We start from the raw sequence: 20,446 nt of genomic DNA, 5'->3' as shown, positions 1-20,446 counted from the left end.
TAAAATCAATATTTTGTTATACATATCTGGGTTCGTTATATCGAGGTTTCAGTGTATATTGAACTCTAGTTACGGTAGCACTACAAAGGGGCAGGAAAAAAACAAGAAGGAAAGGATGAGTGCATTGTCTTCTTTCGTCCTTGTCTGTTTTTAGCACTGCAGTAATCTGAAAATATACACCAACATGTCTAACTTGCCACTTCAATATCGAAGCCAGATACTATATAGAACAGTTTTCTGTGTCAGATAGCTGCACCACTCCTTTAAAATAGCACATAAACGTGTAGCACTATACAATGGGTAAATCAAACTCTTCACAATCGATACATCCTTTTCACAATCACAATCTATTTCCTTCACAATCGATTTCCTCATAACAATCAATACATCTAATGCTGCCTTATCAGCTATAACTCCTTCGGGCACCCTACCCACATATGCAGATGCAACTTGTTTTTGCTAGTTCTGCCAACTAGCTGCACATTGAACGAATTGAACCTATTGCTTGCATGATTGACGCAGCGCTAGAGACGAAGACGAAAAGAACACAGAGTGCAAAGGATGACCGCTGTCTCGCGAATGAAAGATTTAGAAAAATCGGAACGGGAAAACAATGCAGGGCATAGTAGACATGCGCATAAGTGAGACAGTAAAGCAAATCATTAAGCAACAACATGGGTGCATCCTTGAAAAAAATTTTAAAAACATGTCACCTGATGGTACCAAGCAGATAAGCAAACTCCTTATCTCTAAAAAAAAAAACAATGCATGGCTCACACATACATCTCCAATGTTTTAATGTAAAAAGCTTCGATAATTTTACAATTTCTTACTGTGCCTAGAAAGCACTTTCATGTCTCCGAATGCCGCAGAGCCCTCTCATTGAGAAAAAAGTGAAGAGCAGTGAAGAGAAAACTGACGGCTGTGAAGTTAAACACACATCCAATTATGTACCTTGTGAGCGCAGGGTTGTATACCAAATACACTTACTTGCTGCAAATCGTACGTGGGACAAAGCAGCAGATGTACAATGGTCTGTTAGAATAATATCCAACCTTTGGTGGAAGAAGAAAAAACTGGCATAATTGGAGCGTTGGAAACCTAACCCCCTCAAAGTAGTCCCCTTGGGACTCCACACACATCTCCCAGCAATGCTGCCATTATAGGAAGCATGCTGAGAAGGCCTCCTTCAGAATGGAATTTAGCTCAGCTGTCGTTGCAGCCATAACGTCCTCCCTTGTCTCAAAAATAGGTCTCCTTTCAATGTCCTTTTGAGTTTAGAAAACAGCCAGGAGTCGCAGAGGGCCATATCAGGTGAGTAACCAGCCTGTTGAACTACCGGAGTCTGACTTTTCATCAAAAACGTCTGAACCAAGAGTAAGGAATGTGCAGGAGCATTGTTGTGATGGACGCGCCAATTTCCTGCTGCAACAACTCAGGTCTCTTATGCCACACAGCATCACGCAGGCGACAAAGGGCATCTCTGTAGCGCTCTTTGGTGATTGCTTGACCCTCTGGTGCGTACTCGTGATGACGTGCCACACCGCAAGAGTCAGAGAAAGCACTCGGCATTACTTTGACGTTGCTGTGCACTTGGCGGGCCTTCTGTGGTCTTGTTGACGTGAAATGCTTCCACTGTGACGACTGGAATTTGGCTTCCGGGTCGTACCTGTACACCCAAGACTCGTCACCAGTGATAATGGTGTTCATGAAGTTAGGGTCACTGCTTGTGAAATCCAGCATGTCCTGTGAGACTTCAACACAAAGTTGCTTATACTCCACTGTGAGCAGTTTCAGCATGAATTTCGCCGCAACTCTCTTCATCGCCAAATCTTCAGTCATAATGTAATGTGCAGAGAAAGTGCTGATGCCCACCTTTTCCGCAATTTCCCAGATAGTCACTCGACGGTTTTGTATCACCGCAGCATTCACTTCGGCAATGACCTAATCACTTCGGCATGTTGATGGCCGACCGGAACGTGGCTTGCTCTCCACAGATGTGCGGCCATCATTAGACCAGTTATACAACTCCTCAATCTGTGTGTGGCTCATAGTGTCGTCATCAAAAGCTGTCTTCATCTTCCCAATGGTTTCTACTTGACTGTCGCGCAGTTTCTGTCAAAATTTTACGCAGTAGCGCTGCTCCAGTAGCTCCGTCATTTTCCTTGCAATGAAAAACCGACGACAGCACTGTGCACTACCTCACTCAGACATCTCAGCAACTCAGATACCTCAGCGACTGACGCTATTGGCAGGTGAGAAAAAATTCACGCATGCGCACGAAGGTTCAAGGCCGGCTGATGCAAGCGCACTTGTTTCAAGATCGTCAGGTTGGTTGGTTGGGTGCAAAACTTTATTGTGGTCCTGCAAGGTGCTCGTCAGCACGCAGTGGGCGACTTCCACGTCGAGACCGTAAGGCCAAGCCTATTGGTCGCTCCACGTGCCTACTGGTAGGCCCAAAGTTGGTCGGCCAGGAGGGAGCTGCGTAGGGCCACTTCCCACCTGATGAAGTAGTGTGGGGGTTAGTGTACATTGCCTTGCACTCCCAGAGCTTATGCGCCAGCGTTGCTACGTCCACAAACACGGGACAAGCGTCATTGGGGAACACGTCAGGATAAATAGCATGAAGAGATCTCAGGTTAGGGTACATGTCGGTCTGCAGTTGTCTAAGCGTAAGGGCCTGGGCCTACTAAGTTTTGGATGAGGGAGCGCATATAGTCTTTGCGCGAGGTAAAAATGTTTTGTTATTTTGCTGTACGTGGCAGGCAAGTCCCGGTTTTCCGCAACCCCGTTGGCCTCGAATCGTTGCCCGGAACCGGAGCAGTCATTTAGCGCGCACGCGGTCTTGTGGGCAGCCTTGTTGAGGTTGGGGGGGGGGGCGCCTTGGACCTGCCCAACATGTGCCAGATCAGTACGTGATGCTTGATACCATCGCGGCTGCCGCTCTAGAGCATGCGCAGGGCTTTCTTGGAGACAATGCCGTGCTCGAAAGCGCGAATGGCTGACCTAGAGTCACTATAGATGACCTTCTTTTCACCATCCAGGATGGCCACGGCGATGGCCACTTGATCGGCAATCATCGGATCCTCAGTGTGAACCGATGCGCAGTTGGCGATTTGCTGTTTGGAATCGATGACGACTACGGAGAAGGCGCGGTTCCCGCGGTACGCCGCTGTGTCGACAAAGCTGATGCCGTGCTCCTCACTGTGGATCTTCTTGAGACGAGTGGCAGCTCTAGCCCGTTGCCTACCATGATTGCGCTAGGAATAGACATTCCTCAGTACCGGTGCCACAGTGATGAGATCACGAATCTCTTGGGGCACCTGTTTCATCTTCTCGCCCACTTTATCCGGAGAGTGACCGAGCTCTCGGAGTATATGTCTGCCGGTCTGGGAGCTCGAAAGGCGTGCGAGCTCGGTCCGCTCCTGTGCTTCGGCAATCTCCTCCAATGTATTGTGTACTCCGAGCTGGAGCAGGCGCTCGGTGCGCGTCCTGATCGGGATACCGATGGCCCGCTTGGTAATCTTTCTGAGCAGGATGTTGATCTTGTCACGCTCAGCACGCTTCCAATTGTGCATGGCCGCAACATATGAAAAGTGGCAGAGCACAAAGGCACTGAACAGGCGGATTAGGTTGTTTCCTTGAGGCCTCGGTGGCGGTTGGCCACGCGCCGAACCAGCCGAACAGCGTTATTCGTCTTGGCGACGAGCTTAAGTATAGTCTTGCCATTGGGACCATTGGACTCGATGGTCATGCCAAGGACCCGAATGGAGTCGACTCTGGGTATTGCACCACCGTCTTTGATGTAGAGCTTCATATCACTCTTCGAGATCGGCAGCCAGTTTTTGGGTTGAGCCCTCCTCTAGTGGGTTGGTAGAGGAGGAGCTTAGATTTGTCTGGGGAACACCTCGGGCCTGTGGGACGGAGGTAACTGAATTGAATTGAAAGTTTATTTGCCCTGAAAAACAACTTACAGGAGCAGGAGCAGAGACTAAAGGCTATACAGCCTGACAAAGGGCCTCTGCTCCTAAATACAGTTTGGCATGCAGGTCACAGAGCATCTGCATGTCAAACAAATATTTTGAATATATTATTGCACAAAATCACAAGGAACATTGGCATAGTCTTACTACGCAGTGTGAAATAAACGCAAAAGAAAAAAAAGAAATTCATCATAAAGCAACATTTCAGTAGACCTGAAAATACAACAGCACAACATGAAACAACAGTACAGCATCAAAATACAAAATGAGATCCTCGTAGCATATTGCAAAATATTAGAAATCAAAGATATAAAAAGACAAGATATTAGAAATCAAACAAACTTTAGATAGCCTACTCAATATCATAACGCATCAGCGTAGTTTTGATAATGGTGTTAGAAAGTGTAGAATCGTGAACTAGAAGACCTTGTAGATGATTTAACATTGTAGGTATTTGGTATTGAACGTGTTGTTTGCCATAATTTGTCCTAAGTCCTAATTTTCCATGGTGTCTATGGCCTCCTGCAGGAAGCACTCGACTTGCCCGTCACTGCCACCCGAGCACCAAATGGTAATTTCATCTGCTTAAATTGTGTGGCGAAAGCCCTCGATACACGAGAGCCTCTTCGACAACCTGACCATGACAAGGTTGAACAGGGTGGGCGATTTCACTGACCCCTGCGGCGTGCCGCGCGAGCCCAACTCGATCTCCTCGGAGATGAGGTCTCCCACTCTCAAAAACTCGCTGCCGCTAAAGAAAACAAACTTACAAAACAGCTAAAAAACATGGACAACCATGTCCATCTAGCAGATAATAAAGTAAGCGAAAGGCAAACACAAAATATTGTGCTGCCATCTGTGAAACAATGTCAAAAATAAACATTTTCTAGGCGGCCGGTGATTCGCCGGTTAAAGCGATTTTGGTCTCGCCAAACTGGCCAGTGGACCGCCGGCTGCGGAAGCCAATGGGTTAATTAAAAATGCGAACGTGTTGGTGCTAAGTGATTTTCTTTACTGTCTTATTCATGCGCACATCTGCTATGCTCGGCGATGTTTTCCTGTTTCAGTTTTTCGAAATGAATCTTTCACTTGTGCCGCAGCACTTGTCATGTGCACTGTGTGTTCCTTTCGGCTTCATATCTAGCACTGCATAAATCATGCAAGCAATCCAACTAGCCCAACTTACCACACTACTGAACCTACTGGGTGGTGAAAATGTGCCTTTACTTGACTTTCGTGTGCTGCATATGGATGCAGCGAATCATTTTGGTGAAGATGTTTGATGGGTTGTTCAAATAATATCCCGTGTTCGCTTGAAACTAATACAGCCAAACACAAATCATGCAAGCATTTTCATCCTGAAAGAAACAGGGTATGCTAACATGGACACAAGCAGGAAGCCATGACACCCAGAGGTGCAACAGAGAAAATAGAATTTGGAGCAATTTTTGGAGCAGAAAAATGTTAATTTTGAAGCGCTAAAATGCAAATTTGAAGCAGGTTACAGGAAAAAAAAAAAACACTCATTTTTTATCATGAGAAACTAAATTTAGAGGAGTGTGAAAAAAAATATTACATTTAGAAAAAAATATGCTCAAACCATTCAACATCCCCTAAATCGTGCCAAGTGAATATCTGGACTGCTATTTCAATAAAAGTAGCATTTTGAACCACCCCACTGACTATAATAACTACTGTACTGTTTCCAACATAAATATATAATTGAGTAATAGATTACTAGTGGAGAAAAAATTGCACCTCTTTATTATTTGATATTCGATTGATATTCGAAGCTATGTATTTGTATTCAATTCATATTCAGAAATTTAAAAATTCGCACACCCACCCCTAGAACCTATCTACCTGGCACGTGTGGTAGTCCACATGAAAGGTAACTGTCAAAACATTCGATTTAATGTTTATGCAAGTTAATTGACAGTTGGCTAATGCATGCACTACCACTGTTACCAATATGCCATGCCTCAATCATCAGATGTGCATTGTCATTCCTATGCCAATACAAACTTCTCATTCATCAAATTTCAGTGCGCACTTTTGCCCTCGACAATGTAAAGAAAAATCAGAAGGCTAGCCTCCAGTCAGCATTCGTGATGTCCTGGCTTCTTTTAACATCGATTGTTTGCGCACCCTGTTTTTTTTAGAATAAATACGTAGCTACTAGTTCTGCTCTCTGTAATTCTAAGCATTTTGAGAGACATTTTGTTTCATGCAACATGAAACACCACTGATTTCAGAATAAATAAAACTTTACTTGCATGCTGATTACAATTAATTACTGAAACTTGCACAACACAGGATGTTACATCCTTTTTTTCTTTCTTCAAGTATATTATAAAGTACATTGAAATTCGCATATACGTTTTATACATTTTCAGGCAGTCCTTCCCAATTGCTTGTAATGCGAATTATCATAAAATTGTCACGATAGTACACTTTAAAAACAAATAAAAACAACAGAGAAAGGAAATCTAAATCAGATGGTGCCAATAGTGCATTATGTATTTGCTTGAAATTATATTTTTGATTTCCTTACAGCAGCTCACCATCTTTCGAAATGGCACTTTACACTTCAACAGAACTGAAAAATGAACACAAAGCATACTGAACAAAAAAAAAGTCCTTGACTGAATTGGCAGCTGTACACAAAAATCATTTTTAAAGCATCCTGCACTTAATGCACAGAAAGGTATAACCCATGTCCTTTTGCATACCTCACTCAAGTCCTAAGTCACTGAAAATAAAATGTCTCGATATCTATATGCTTATGAAACTATTGTTACGAAACCATTCACTTTCAGCAATACTGCTAGTTCTGGCCTATGCATTCAAACTATGATGCTACTTTTTTTTTAATCCGTAAGGTTGCTTCCTAATGGGGTGACTCGAATACCACATTTCAAATAGAAATGCACCTCAAAAGAATAGCACCTCAGTATAGTGAATGCACCAAATAAATCTAAGTTGTTTCTTTGTTATCCACATGACAATATATAAGCTCATATTAAGTACAAATGAGGTGTGTGCATGTCAAACGCATTTTGTTATAATGCTTTTCAAGTGTATGTTTCGATGCATGTTTTTGCAACAGTGCTCTATACCCATGTTTACGACAAATTACTTCTATTTAGGAAAAGAGACCAGAGTCTTTCTTTTTTTAAATGGACACTTAAAAGCCGTATTCTTAAAGCGATGGCACAAAAAAAATCGTGTACATGCTGATTCATACCATGAAAGCCAAGAGGAATGGTATGGTAACGTTTCCAATAATTTGCATATCTAAAACATGACAACCTTGATCTAACAGCATTTTCAGCAACATGTAAGATATGTTAAGATTTAATTGCCATTATAGCAAGACATCTATTCTTTCACATAATCATAACAAATATCATTTCCATGACACAGTTTCGACTGACCTGTCTCCAAGTCCAAGTACGTAGCCGACCATGGACATGACAGCCAATGACCTTGTGTAGTTGGTGCGCCGATCAAACCACACCTGGATGCATCAACAGACCACTTTTGTCACAGTTAGGTGGGCGAGTTGGTTTGGATTCACAGTAAAGTAAAAGGGGGCAGCGCAAGCACATATAACGAGGACGAGATGAAGATAGGCCGTGAGCTGTACTCACAAGTGAACCAAACTAAATTTGCGAGTACAGCGCATGACTTGTCTTCATCTAGTCAATTGTAGGAGTTCTAGCAGTGCCCCCTCTTACTTTATCACTTTTGTCATGGGTCATGAGGGCTGCTAAATGCAGTCTCAACAGAATCATTGGCTGAATAACACACGAGGACAAGTCGACAACATGTCAACACATCAGTGAAATACCACCCTTTGTCCGCACAATTGTTTCACTGCTTGTTCATATGGTTAAAAAATGATGATGTATTTGCCACCGTGCAGCCAGTGCAGGAAGCCGCGATGTAAACATTCCTGTGCTGCATCGAACAATGGCGCCGATCAGTTAACTGGCCATCTCCAACATGTCTGGACGCAGAGCGCAGCACATAAATCTGGTGGTCGTAGTCGTCCGAGCTGCTAGCTTCAAGGCATGCATTCATCTGTGAGCTGCTGTAACAACAGCAATGACGTTTCCTCCGCCTTCACTAGCCTCCACCTTTTTGACATGGTGCATTTATGGCTTCGTAGATGTGAACTCGCCGCAAACGCTCAAAAACGCCACAAACAACACACGTTTGTGAAGTATTACGCATCCGGTGATGTCTCTTTTCGTAATTTGCGATCACGCTTTCATCTGCCACCAACCACGTGAACTGTCCTCTTGGCCAGATCGCACTATGCCTTCACTTTGAAGTCAGAGCAGCCAGGAGTGCCCACAGTCAAGAGTTTGTTGTTCCAAAGGAGGCAATTGAAGGTAGTCCGAGCACTCGAATTCTACAAACTTAAAGCGCGACCATTTTTCAGAGCGCTCCAAAGTGCTCATGAACGCTCAACCGAATACGTCATAAGAGAAATTTCATCATGATTCAAAGTCATCAGCCTTTGAATGAACTGATGAGTATAGTCATCATAATTTAGAGAAATTAAATAATAATTTATAGAAACTAAATATTATTGTTCTTGTCAAGGAGGAAAACTTGTCACACAGTGAACCTATGCCGAATATAACTGTCCCGTTGCATGTAGCAGCCATTCCAGATGGTAGATGGACACAAATGTTTGTGTTGTGCCATTTATGTCTCCTCTTTCATTATATCACCTTCTGAGAACCGTGAATATAACATTGCTAGTTTCCACGATGGAATGAAAGTAAGTCTTTTGATGACTCCTCATCAGACAACAGCTCTGTGAGAGAAATAGGAGCTGACATTTTCTTATCTGAGGAGTATGATGACTTTTAGGCTGTGCCATCAAACCTCCTTAAAGCTTTTTTTTTTTTAGCCCCTTTGGGAAATAAAGGTTCTACGTTGAATTCGAAATAATAGTATCATGTTATTAGGAGTAAGAAAGAAAGCTGCACAAAGTGAGCGAAAAAGAATTCAAGTGAATTTACTAAATTTTTCTTTGTTCACAGTTGTGAAAAGATTAAACAGGTGACTTGACCCTAAACAATGTAGGTGTGTAAGCCGACCCATGAGAAATCAAAGACCAACCTCTGAGCTGGGGCTCTTCAGCCAGAGTAGCTTGGCTAGGTCATCCCCATTGGTGTGTTCAAGAGCGTGCTCAAAGACCTCCACCTTTTGCATGAGAGTCAGGTGATCATAGTCTGGTGCCATCTGGTTAATAAGCATGCGAAAAAGAAATTTCAGCATATTTACATCTGCTTATATACACCTCTTTGCAAACTTTGCAGAATAGTAGAAACAGTGCAAGCTGAATCAGAACGTCATCAAAAAAAAAAAATGAACGCATGTAACCAAGTGACACTTTCGTGATAAAGATCAACAAACAGATATAGTGCAAAAACTTTGCTGAACGCACAAGAGAACTCAACCAATCTGCAGCATGTACTTTCAAAGTACATATATTTTAGAGGGCCACTTAAAGCATAACGGCAGTATTGCATACTAGGAATGGCTTCCTCTCGTTTCATTCCTACAGGTGTGTTGGAAACTGCAAAGCACAGGACAAAAAAATGGGCAATGCCCAGGTCAGCATTTTTTCTCATTTCAGTTCTTCGAAAGCATTGGCCAATGCTGCCAGTTCACATCTGCGCAGCACCTCGTTTCAGCCACGCTACACAGTGCAGCCGATGAAACAACACAATAGCTTATTAGTAGAGCTGTGCAAATAGCAAGATCTTGGGTGCGGAGTGAATTCGAATAATGAAGTGAGAGTGAAAATCAAATCGAATATTTCTAAAATATTTTTAAAATATTCTTTTCTATATTCCAAAGCAAAATTGCAGGAAAAAAGGTTAGATATGATTCTAAAGCTTATCGTGTGAAGTAACAACATGAGAAAGTTTCTTTTCACTATAGTTGTGTTATCAAGAATGAGGCAATGCAGAGTCAGAATTGTATTTATGTAGATGATTTGCTGTAATTTTGTAATTAAAGAGTTGCAGACAACACTTTACATGTGAAAGGCAAAGATGCTATTTCCTCAGCCTTTCCTTTTTCAACTTCTGTAGGATAAAGGTGTGCCTCGTACACATCAATATATAAAAAAATCTGAATGCTAGACATCTGTAAAACTTTTTGGACTCCTTGCCCAAATCTTAGGTCCAAAACAGAATTATTTGAGCCCCGACTGTCACATCCACCATCTCCATGTTAGAACCAGCATTTTATTGAGTCAATACACTTGCAGTTATATCTGCAATACGAGAGGTTAATGAGGAGAAGCGCATTGAAAATCTGAAGGGGCCACTTTCGATTGGACGTTTACTATATTTGTCCTTTGGAAGTTTGAATAGTTTGAATAGTAACATTCTAGTGCCAATCGAATAGCAAACACTCTTAAAAAAATATTAGAAATTTTAAATATTCGCGCGCCATTACGCTCCTGCTCATGCATGCGGACTCACTGAGCTATGTGAGTACCCGATGATGACCATGCCGGCTTTATCAATGAACAGTGGCCAAATCCAGATGGTATATTTTGAAGCTACTTCAGTTAGCTTAGTCTTAGATGTTCAAACAAAGCAGGCACCATTTTTGAAAGAGCACTGCATGCTGCGTCACATGTGCACAGATAAAGCATTTGCCACACTCATCCAACAGACACTTGAATAGTGAATATCAACCAATTTTCCTGTAGTTTTCAGGCTGAGGGTGTAAAGTTCTCATTTGACTATGAGTTAGAAACGATGCTATCATCATGAATGTTCACGTGCTCAAGATAACAGCTGATATCTGTTGGGCCTGCTGCTTGCTCCAATTTGCTGCATAGCAGATGATAACATTGCAAAGGAAACTGCAGAAAATTCCTGGCTACGTTCGACAAAATATTGTAATTTCCCTACTGTATGCAGTACAATAATATAGCTGGCTTGCACGTTTGTGGAACGCTCATGTACAGATCAGCAGCATTTCCTTAATGGGACACTAAAAAAAACAATGACTAGGTTTAATTTGACGAACTGAGCTCTAATGCCATGTTTCACAATCATAAGCTCTTCAGCACTTCCATTTTAAAATTTTGCACCGAAATCTCCACACATGACATCGAAAATTTCAAATGTAGTTTTCATATTTTCGTGACATTGGTTCGATGAAATTTTCTGAAACTTCGTATGCTAGGTCATGACATCCACAGATGACACTGTACTGCATTTTTATCAATTAGAAGCTATGTGTGATCCAGTAAATGCCTTCAAAAATTGATGATGTCACAGAGTTTCGTGCGGGAAACTGAAGGTGGCATCTACACCCGCTGTTTCTTTTTACGCGTTTTCTCGCTTACCAGGTGTCGTGCCGCAGTAAGGGTGGTGTTTTCGGGATAGTGAAATTGTACTTTACTGATACGCGAAAATTTAGTGTCCCTTTATATGCTCAAAAAAGTTTTAGTACACATTTCACTCCTTAAAGGCCATTCTTTTTTGTGAATGAACACTGTTCTAATGGGACAATTTTTCATGGCATGAAGTATGTTTCTGTAACTTGCTTAAAGAAGCACTGAAACAAAATTTTTTACCTTTTTTTTTGTTGTCGCAATAGATAGCTTATGACCCACTTATCACAGCTGGAATCCTCGTTTGCACGAGTACAGGATGATTCCTATTTAGAGACGTTTTTAGAGTGCCCAGACCCAGTTTTTTTTAAAGAAATACACTTTTTTAGTGCGCAGGGAAGGTTTATAGGAAGAAGACAGATAGGACTTTCTAAAAACGTTCCCTGTGCCCTAAGAAAGTGCATTTATTATAAAAATGCATTACCAACCAGCCCAAGTAGCCACTCTTTTGCAGTCTCAGTTCCAGTTTCAAAGAGCATCGAGCTAGGCAAAAGAAGTTTTTGAGGCACGATAAACACAGCTGGCCATGTGACCACGCAAAACTGTGACTTCATGCAAGAGTGCAGCATTCATGTCAAGCACAGCCAGCAAACGCAAAGGTGCAGGCATAGAGGAGCAAATCAAAGAGAGCGCAAGTGGAAGGCGCATGCCAGCCAACATAAACTCGTGGCATAGGTTTGTTGACATTGCCCCTGTGTTGATGTCGGCGTCGCAAGGGGCTCCGGATCTCACTCAGTTGCGCAACATGCATTTTAATATTGATTTAAAATGTGTTCTAGGCTATATTGGCCCTTGATAGCTCGTAGATGTGTATGTCTCCACATAAATATATCTCACTCAATATCTTACTTTTGAAATTTTGTGTTAGTGCTCCTCTAAAAGAAAACATTGCATTTAAAAAAATCTTTTTTATTTCTTGATTAATTTTGACTGAGGTTGGTGAGTTTTGTATACAGTTGACCCCGGATATATCAAGCTCGGCTATATCGAATTACTGGCTATATCGAACAGTTGAGAAATCCCCTTGAATTTCCCATGCTAAAGTATGGGACCGGTGCACCCGTATATTGAACTCTCACACAGCGGGACATCCGCTATATCGAACGCTGCGCCGTGCCGTAGCCCAGAAAGTGCATTTTTCCTAGCATATACTGATTCATTTTTGGCCGCGTTTTAACAAGTTCTGATCCCTTTGTGTGCACAGGTTATTGCATCACACTGATCTGGTTCGTTGCATGACGCTTATGAGTGCATCGATACGTTGATGCGCAACCTGCAGGTCTTAATGCATGGGCGTAGTGTTATTAAAAAAGAATGTTGCTGAGGACACCAAAGTAAGAATGTGAAGTGACTCGGCAATTAAATTGCAATATTTGCATTTCTTTCCTTGTTTGTTAGCGCACAATGGCATGGGAAAAGGGGGCATGCAAGCTTGAAAAGCATGGCCTTTGAGATGTGCAACCTCGTGACGTATTTTTAGTGTTCTCGGTTTTAAAATGCATGTCTCAGAGGCTACCCTTTTTCTAGCTTTTCGCATCAAAATAGCGGCTGTCAGCTATAAAGCCACAAGTGATATTGACATGACCAACATGCCAACTCTGGAAACTCGACGTTGCCTTTTGCGCTTTCTGGAATTGTGAACTCCTGGCCTCGTTCCTGATAGATCCTCGTTCGGGAGTTGAACTGAACGTCGACCCGCACGTAGCGATAAAAATTATCACTGGTGATGGGAGCGACGTCAAGTAAAACACCGTTGTAACTTTCCTTGTGGGCCAGGTTACAACTTCCATTGTGCCTTGACCGCTGGCGTACAGTGGCGCGGTGAATTTGCGACTCATCGGCATTTCAGGGCACAATCTTGAACAGTGAGCGACTTATCGGTGCAGATGACAACGTAGCTGTTCCCAACAGTATCAATGGTGATATCATGGCTGCCATGTCCGGTGCTGCAGAAGTGTACCCGTGTGGTTGTGATTATGCCAACGACATCACTGCCACCGTTAACCAACCTTTTGCCGCACTACAAAGCTTGCGTCAGTGTTCTGTTTCAGTCAACGCTAGTGAGACCGAATGAGCTGAATTTACTTATGTCAAAAGCCTCTGATGTTGAGGATAACTAAAACGTGACGGTGCACAAGAAGCAAGGCAAGTTTAGGGGCCGTTTTCATGCGAATAAAGTGCAGTAACTTGCAGTTCACACCTTGTTTTTCATTACACTGTAAGGAAATCATTATGCTAGCGCTTGTAACGATTTCAAATGCTTTAATTAGGGCCCTAAAAATGATTATTTTGCATATTGAAGTATCGATATATTGAGCTATTCAGCGATCCCCTTCGAGTTTGATATATTCCGGGTCGATTGTATTTGTGTGCCGATTTCATAATGTAATTACTTTTCCAACAGTGTTTCGTTTTTAAAATACAAAACAGAATAAATCACCATATCAAAATAATCTGGGACCTGAACTGTGTGCAATGCTACAAAAATGAATTTTCTAAACCGATTAGAAGAAACGTTATGGTAAACTGAGCATACACAAGTGAAATCCCAGCTCGAAGTTCACTGACTGGTTACACATTATAACGATATGCTGATTTAATTTGTAACTCTCTCAATTTAGAAAGAAGCTTGCTTCCCAAAAGGCACATGAAATATTTTTATATATCGAGAACTACTTATTTTATTGAAAAAATAATCGAATGTTTAAAAATGGCACACAAATATACATAAACTCATTAAGTCTCATGAAAATCAATCAAGGAAAAAAAGCAGTGTCCCCCTTAAATACAAAGCTCAATCTAAAGGCATTGCATGGCAAGACATAATCGTTATTATGAATTGAGAGCTGCTTTCTGGCAGAAAAGGTGTGCTCAATTTCAACAGCAGTAAACGCAAAATTTTATTAATGTGCAACATTTGGTAAAGCCCATGCAACACCATTCATGAAATCTCATAGCTGTGTCATCACAACTTTCTCTGTCTGCATACTCACTGCTGCCTGAATGTTGTTACGATTTTCTTCACTTGAAGAATGAAGCAGAGAGTCAATGTCTGAATCCCTTTCACTGTCTTAATCAAAAGCATGGCACTTAAGAGAAGTGCCTCACGGACGATTTAATGCTTATATGAAAGCACAGAAAAATACCACATGAAAAGGGCACACTGGTCTCACGTGGAAAGTGCCCTGTTGTGTAAAGTTAAAAAAAAAAACCCAGACAGATGCTTCAAAAGTAAGACCACTAACATCATCTACAGAAAAAAAATTAAAAAGTACTCTTGGACAGCCTTAGCACATCAAAAGCTTTTGAAAAACTGATGAAATACCCATCACATCATCATAGACCAAAATCTATTTATCACTTGTGAAGAGCTGAGGTTGTCGAAAACCCTTTGAGAGTTAGAGAGCGACATTTTTCTAGCTGAAACTTAAAAAACGTAACCTAACAGGGTGTGAAGGTTTTGTTTGCTTGATCAAGAAGTTATACGCAAGAATTCACAGACACCCATGCTGTTAAAGGACATGCAAGGCATTATGACTGAACATTAACAGATAAAACAAAATAATTCTACATCTCTGCTGGCTTTTTTGTGCACTGTAGCTAAGCCGTAATACAACCTATACAACCTAAAAGAAGCATGCACGTCATGATGAAAAAAAAAAAGCAGTCTTATGGCTTGTCTTCAAAGAAAACTACTGTGTGTGCAGAATTCTTTACCCTTAGCATAATTCGGTGTTCAATGTTGAGCAAAATCTTCTTTTTGTCCCTGTAATCTCGAATGAGCGTATGCAGAGTGTCGCAGTGAGGCACCCAGCCAATGAGCCCACTGTTTGTGGACAACGGGATGACTGAGTAGCGTTGAATACTGTAGGAAAAAGAGCAGACAAAAAAGATTCTCGGTTACACTCCCAAGTCTGGTCAGATTAGGCAGCTATAAAGCGTATGGCCCTAAAACATCAACTTATATTTTATTTCACAGAGTTAGAATTTATAAGCATGATCACAAGTCAAAAGAGCAAGAATTCTTACCCACAATATAATGGCTAAAGTGACTGCATAGTACTAAGCTCATTGATTCACATTCAGAACCCTTGCTAAGCATTGAAAAAGACACCATCACAGCAAACAAAAAGACAAAAAGTCAGAACTTCATCTTTTGTGGGGCAGTAGGACTGATATGTCCCACTGTCTATTAGTTCTCCATTTCGTAATTAGAAAAATCAAATATACCGAATTCATTGCTTTCAGACTTTTAATGCAACCATGTGGACGTTTTAGAAAGTGGTCTTGCTGGTTGTTTTGATGGCGTTCGAAAGTTGTAAGCACATACTCATGTTCCAAACAAACCATCACCGTTGCATGCGCTGTATCCTTCAAGTTCACCAAATATATTTGAAACATCTTGTGTAATGTCATTTCACTCATAAAAAAAACATAAGTATATCAAAATTATGTTAATAATGACCAGCCTTAATCCCTTTGCAAGTCTTAAAAAAAAAAAGACTCGCAACACGCAACAAAATTTTGCAACAGCAGTTGAAATTTTTCATGTATATAAACTCGGAGTTCAAACATATTCCAAAAATTCAGCCTAATTTTATTTTACATATACAAAGCTAAGTAAATAAATAGGAGGTATGCACTAGATTTCATCGGCAAAAAGAGGGGTTGCTATTTTGCAGGTCTGTGAACTCAATGCACACACACAAAAGAGAGAGATGATGATGATGTTTGATGTTTTATGGCGCAAGGGCCGATTCACGGCCAAAGAGCGCCAGTTCATCTTACTAAAAATATGGACAATGATTGTGATAAGTGGCTGTATAAGGGCCATAAAATTCCTCGCAGTAAGGCGGGTAAAAACATACAAATAATAAAATCATGACCATGCCGTGGAAGGTGTGTGTGGTGTGAACAGATGACAAAAGTTGGTGATAATAAAAGACGATGGTGGATATGTATGGCATTAGCACAAGTGCCTCACTCGTTCAAACCCTTGCGTCCAAGGGCCGTGAGGCATGTGCTTTCTTGTGTAGCCACCGCAGCAAAAACCTCTCTGGAGAGGTCATGCTACGGTATGCCCGGGTATATGACATGAAAGCTGTGAATTTCTTTTAAAAACGCTAACAATGATTTATGGCTAAAAAGTGGTTCCCTACCGACAAACATTGCAGGGTGTGAAGGTATATGTTGTCGGTAGAGTAATGGAAAATGTTGTTTTCTTAGAGTTTCTAAATGTTTACACTGGATTAGTATGTGAAGGACTGTTAATGTTTCACCACATTTGTCGCACAATGGTGGATCGTCACTAGACAAAAGATGTGTGTGTGTTGCGTATGTGTGTCCTATCCTGAGTCTCGTTAGTATTACCTCTGTATAACGCGATTTTGATACAGGCAGCCAATGACCAAGGTGTGGCTTAATAATGTGTAGTTTGTTTTGTGTGTGTGTATTCCACTTGCTCTGCCAGAAGTCTCTGATGTTTCGTTTGAGAGACGGCTTAAGATCAAGGGCCGGGATTAATATGGGTGTAGTGGCGGTGCCCTCGTGGACGGATGCAGCAAGCTGATCCGCCATCACGTTGCCTTGAATTTCACGATGCCCTGGCACCCAGCACACTACAACATGTTGGTTGAGTGTGTAAAGTGTGCACAAAATAGAGTAAAGTGAGATGAGGACAGGGTTTTTTTTGTTTTTTAAGACTGTGCAGAGCCGTTACCACACTAAGGGAGTCTGTATAAATTACTGCTTTTTGTATTTGTAATTGTTTGATGTGTTTAGCTGCCACAAGTATCGCGTAAGCTTCCGCCGTGAAGATACTTGTGTCTGGATGTAGAGGGCCAGCATCCGAAAAGGAAGGGCCAACAGCAGCGTAGGACACAGAGGAGTTAGACTTAGAGGCATCTGTAAAAAACTCAGGACGTGTGTATTTGTGATGAAGTTCCAAGAAGTATGTTCGAATATGGGCAATAGGCGCATGTTTAGTAACTTCTAAAAAAGACACATCGCAATCTATAGTCTGCCACTGCCACGGTGGCGGGTATGCTACAGGAGCCATTAAATTGTGTTCGAGTGACACTCCAGTGTCCTCAGCTAGACCCTTCAGGCGAACTGAGAAGGGCTGCCTCATTGATGGCCTGTTTTGAAAAAGAATGGAGCTCGACAAGTCATTTATAGTAGAGTATGAGGGGTGCCTCTTGTCTGCTTTCACCTTAAGGAAATAAACAAAGGACATGTAGGTTCTTTGCAGATGAAGAGACCACTCATTTGACTCAACGTAAAGGCTTTCTACGGGGCTGGTGCGAAAAGCACCCGTAGAAAGGCGGATGCCCAAATGGTGCACGGGGTCCAGCATCTTCAAGGCACTTTCAGTAGCAGACTGATAGACAACGGCCCCATAATCTAAGCGGGTGCGAATGAGGCTTCTATAGAGGTTCATGAGGCATTGCCTATCACTACCCCAAGTAGTACGTGACAACACTTTTAAAACATTCATGGCTTTTAAACATTTTGTTTTTAGATACTTGATGTACGGCACGAAGGTCAACTTGTTGTCCAAGATTAGGCCTAAGAATTTATGCTCGGCTTTGACGGACAGACGTTGCCCGTTCAGTCGAATGTCAGGTTCCGAGTGCATGCCTCTCTTTCGAGAGAACAAAACACACGTGCTTTTTTGTGGGTTAAGTCGAAATCCGTTTTCATCTGCCCATTTGGAGATCTTATTTAAACCCAGCTGAACCTGCCGCTCACACATGGCCAAGTTGCATGACTTGAAGCCAAGCTGAACGTCGTCGACATATGTACAATAGAACATATTGCGGGGAATGGTCAAGTGCAAAGAGTTCATTTTGATAATAAAAAGTGTGCAACTAAGCACGCCACCTTGTGGCACGCCTGTTTCCTGGACAAATGTTTGGGAAAGCACACTGCCCAGACGGACACGGAATGTCCGCTTTGACAGGTAACTTTCGATTATATGAAACATTCTTCCGCGCACACCAAGCTGAGACAGGTCTCTTAGAATGCCGAACCGCCATGTTGTATCATACGCCTTTTCGATATCTAGGAACACAGAGAGAAAATATTGTTTATGGACGAAGGCGTCTCTGATCTGTGCCTCAATACGAACAAGGTGGTCTGTGGTGGATCTACCTTCTCGAAACCCACACTGAAATGGGTCGAGCAAATTATTTGTTTCAAGGAAATGTACAAGTCGGCAGTTTATCATTTTTTCGAAGACTTTGCACAAGCAGCTTGTAAGTGCTATAGGCCTATAACTCGAGGGTAAAGAAGGGTCCTTGCCCTCTTTCAAAATGGGAATAACAATAGCCTCTTTCCAGGAGGTAGGAATAGTGCCAGAAGACCAAATAGCATTGTACAAACAAAGTAAGGTTTTACGGGTTTCGTTTGGTAGGTTTTTTAACATTTCATACATCACACGGTCAGAACCTGGGGCAGAAGTACTGCAGGAGTTTAGAGACATTTGCAGCTCAGCTAGACTGAAAGCTTGGTTATATGCCTCGGATCTAGTGCATTTGTGTTCGAGTTTCTGCTTTTCTATTCTTGTTCTGTATTTTTGGAAAGTGTCAGTATAGTGGGACGAGCTGGATACCCGTTCAAAGTGTGCCCCGAGGAAGTTTGCCTGATCTTCCAAGGTATCACCTTGAGTGTTTACGAGTGGAAGTGTGTGTACTTGTTTCCCTGCTATCCTACCGACCATGTTCCAGACTTTTGCCTCCTGTGTGTATGAATTAATCCCTGACAAAAACTTCTGCCAGCTTTCTCTTCTGGCCTGCCGACGCGTTCTCCTTCCTTGAGACTTTATTTTCTTGAACGTGTCAAGATTTTCCGCTGTTGGCGAGTTGCGCAGCAATCTCCATGCCCTGTTCTGTTCCTTTCGCGCATTACGACACTCCGTGTTCCACCATGGGACGTGTCGTTTGCCGGGCATTCCAGATGTTTGCGGTATGCACCTGGCTGCTGCGTCAGTTAGAAAAGCTGTGAAGTACTTCACAGCTTCATCTATGTTTAACCTACATATGTCTGTCCAACTCAAACGTGTAGTGTTGTGGAACTGTTCCCAGTCTGCTTTGTTTATCAGCCATTTGGGAACATGTAGAGGACATTCATCTGTTGTTTGTGAACTCAACACTACAGGAAAATGGTCACTTCCATATGGATTGTTTATGATTTTCCATTTCAATAGGGGTAGAAGTGAAGGTGATACGATGCTGAGGTCTATAGACGAGTAAGTTTTGTTGGCAACGTTATAGTAGGTTGGCTCTTTCCTATTCAACAAACAGGCGCCGGAAGAGAAGAGAAATTGTTCAATGAGACGACCTCGTGCATCACAGCGAGAATCGCCCCACAGTCCACTATGTGCATTTAGGTCCCCAAGAAGCAAATAAGGTTCCGGTAGTTCGTCTATTAGGGACTGAAATTCACGTTTTTCAAGACGTTGGTGGGGAGGTACATACAAAGAGCAGATGGTGACGAGTTTGTTTAAGAGTACCGCTCGAACAGCCACCGCCTCAAGGGATGTCTGGAGTGGTAAATGTGTACACGCTACTCCTTGGTTAATAATAATGGCTACGCCACCGGATGACGCCACAGCATCATCTCGGTCCTTTCGGTATATGACGTAAGCACGTAAAAAATTTGTATAGGAGGATTTAAGATGTGTTTCCTGTACACACAGCACTTGAGGTGAGTGTTTGTATAAAAGCTCTTGGACGTCGTCGAGGTTTTTAAGCAGGCCTCTGACGTTCCAATGTATAATTTGTGTTTCCATACTGGAAGTAAAGTAGTGCTGTGTGTACGTTAAGGGAGTGACTTGTTTAAACTGAAAGGTCGAGCTCAAGTAGCAGGGCTATTATCAGGCCCTGTTATGAGCTTTTTAGTTTTCTTGGCGCGCTCCAGAGAGCCGCGCCGCTCTTTTGGCACCAGAGGTGCCGCCGTATCCATTGCCTCCTCGGAGGCACTGGATGCCCGCTCATGCGAGCTGGTTTTTCGAAGCTTGGGC

General features: G+C 42.3%; 1 protein-coding gene and 1 pseudogene across 2 annotated transcripts in view; both read right to left on the bottom strand.

Moving 5' to 3' along the window:
• The window catches only part of mTor (serine/threonine-protein kinase Tor), a 278,630-nt gene that overhangs the window by 34,785 nt on the left and 223,399 nt on the right, over positions 1–20,446 (bottom strand). For both annotated transcript variants that reach the window (XM_075888782.1, XM_037433800.2), the window contains exons 46-48: positions 15,142–15,289; positions 9,123–9,245; positions 7,421–7,503 (exon numbers count right to left, since the gene is read on the bottom strand). In XM_075888782.1, the coding sequence (XP_075744897.1) occupies positions 7,421–7,503; positions 9,123–9,245; positions 15,142–15,289 (354 nt within the window). The remainder of the gene's footprint in view (positions 1–7,420; positions 7,504–9,122; positions 9,246–15,141; positions 15,290–20,446) is intronic.
• LOC142803579 (protein GVQW3-like) lies at positions 1,357–2,160 on the bottom strand (annotated as a pseudogene).

The sequence above is a fragment of the Rhipicephalus microplus genome, chromosome 3 (genome assembly GCF_043290135.1).
Source record: "Rhipicephalus microplus isolate Deutch F79 chromosome 3, USDA_Rmic, whole genome shotgun sequence".
Classification (NCBI taxonomy): Eukaryota; Metazoa; Arthropoda; class Arachnida; order Ixodida; family Ixodidae; genus Rhipicephalus; species Rhipicephalus microplus.
Note: the sequence above shows the minus strand (reverse complement) of the source record. Positions and strands in the feature narration are given on the sequence as shown.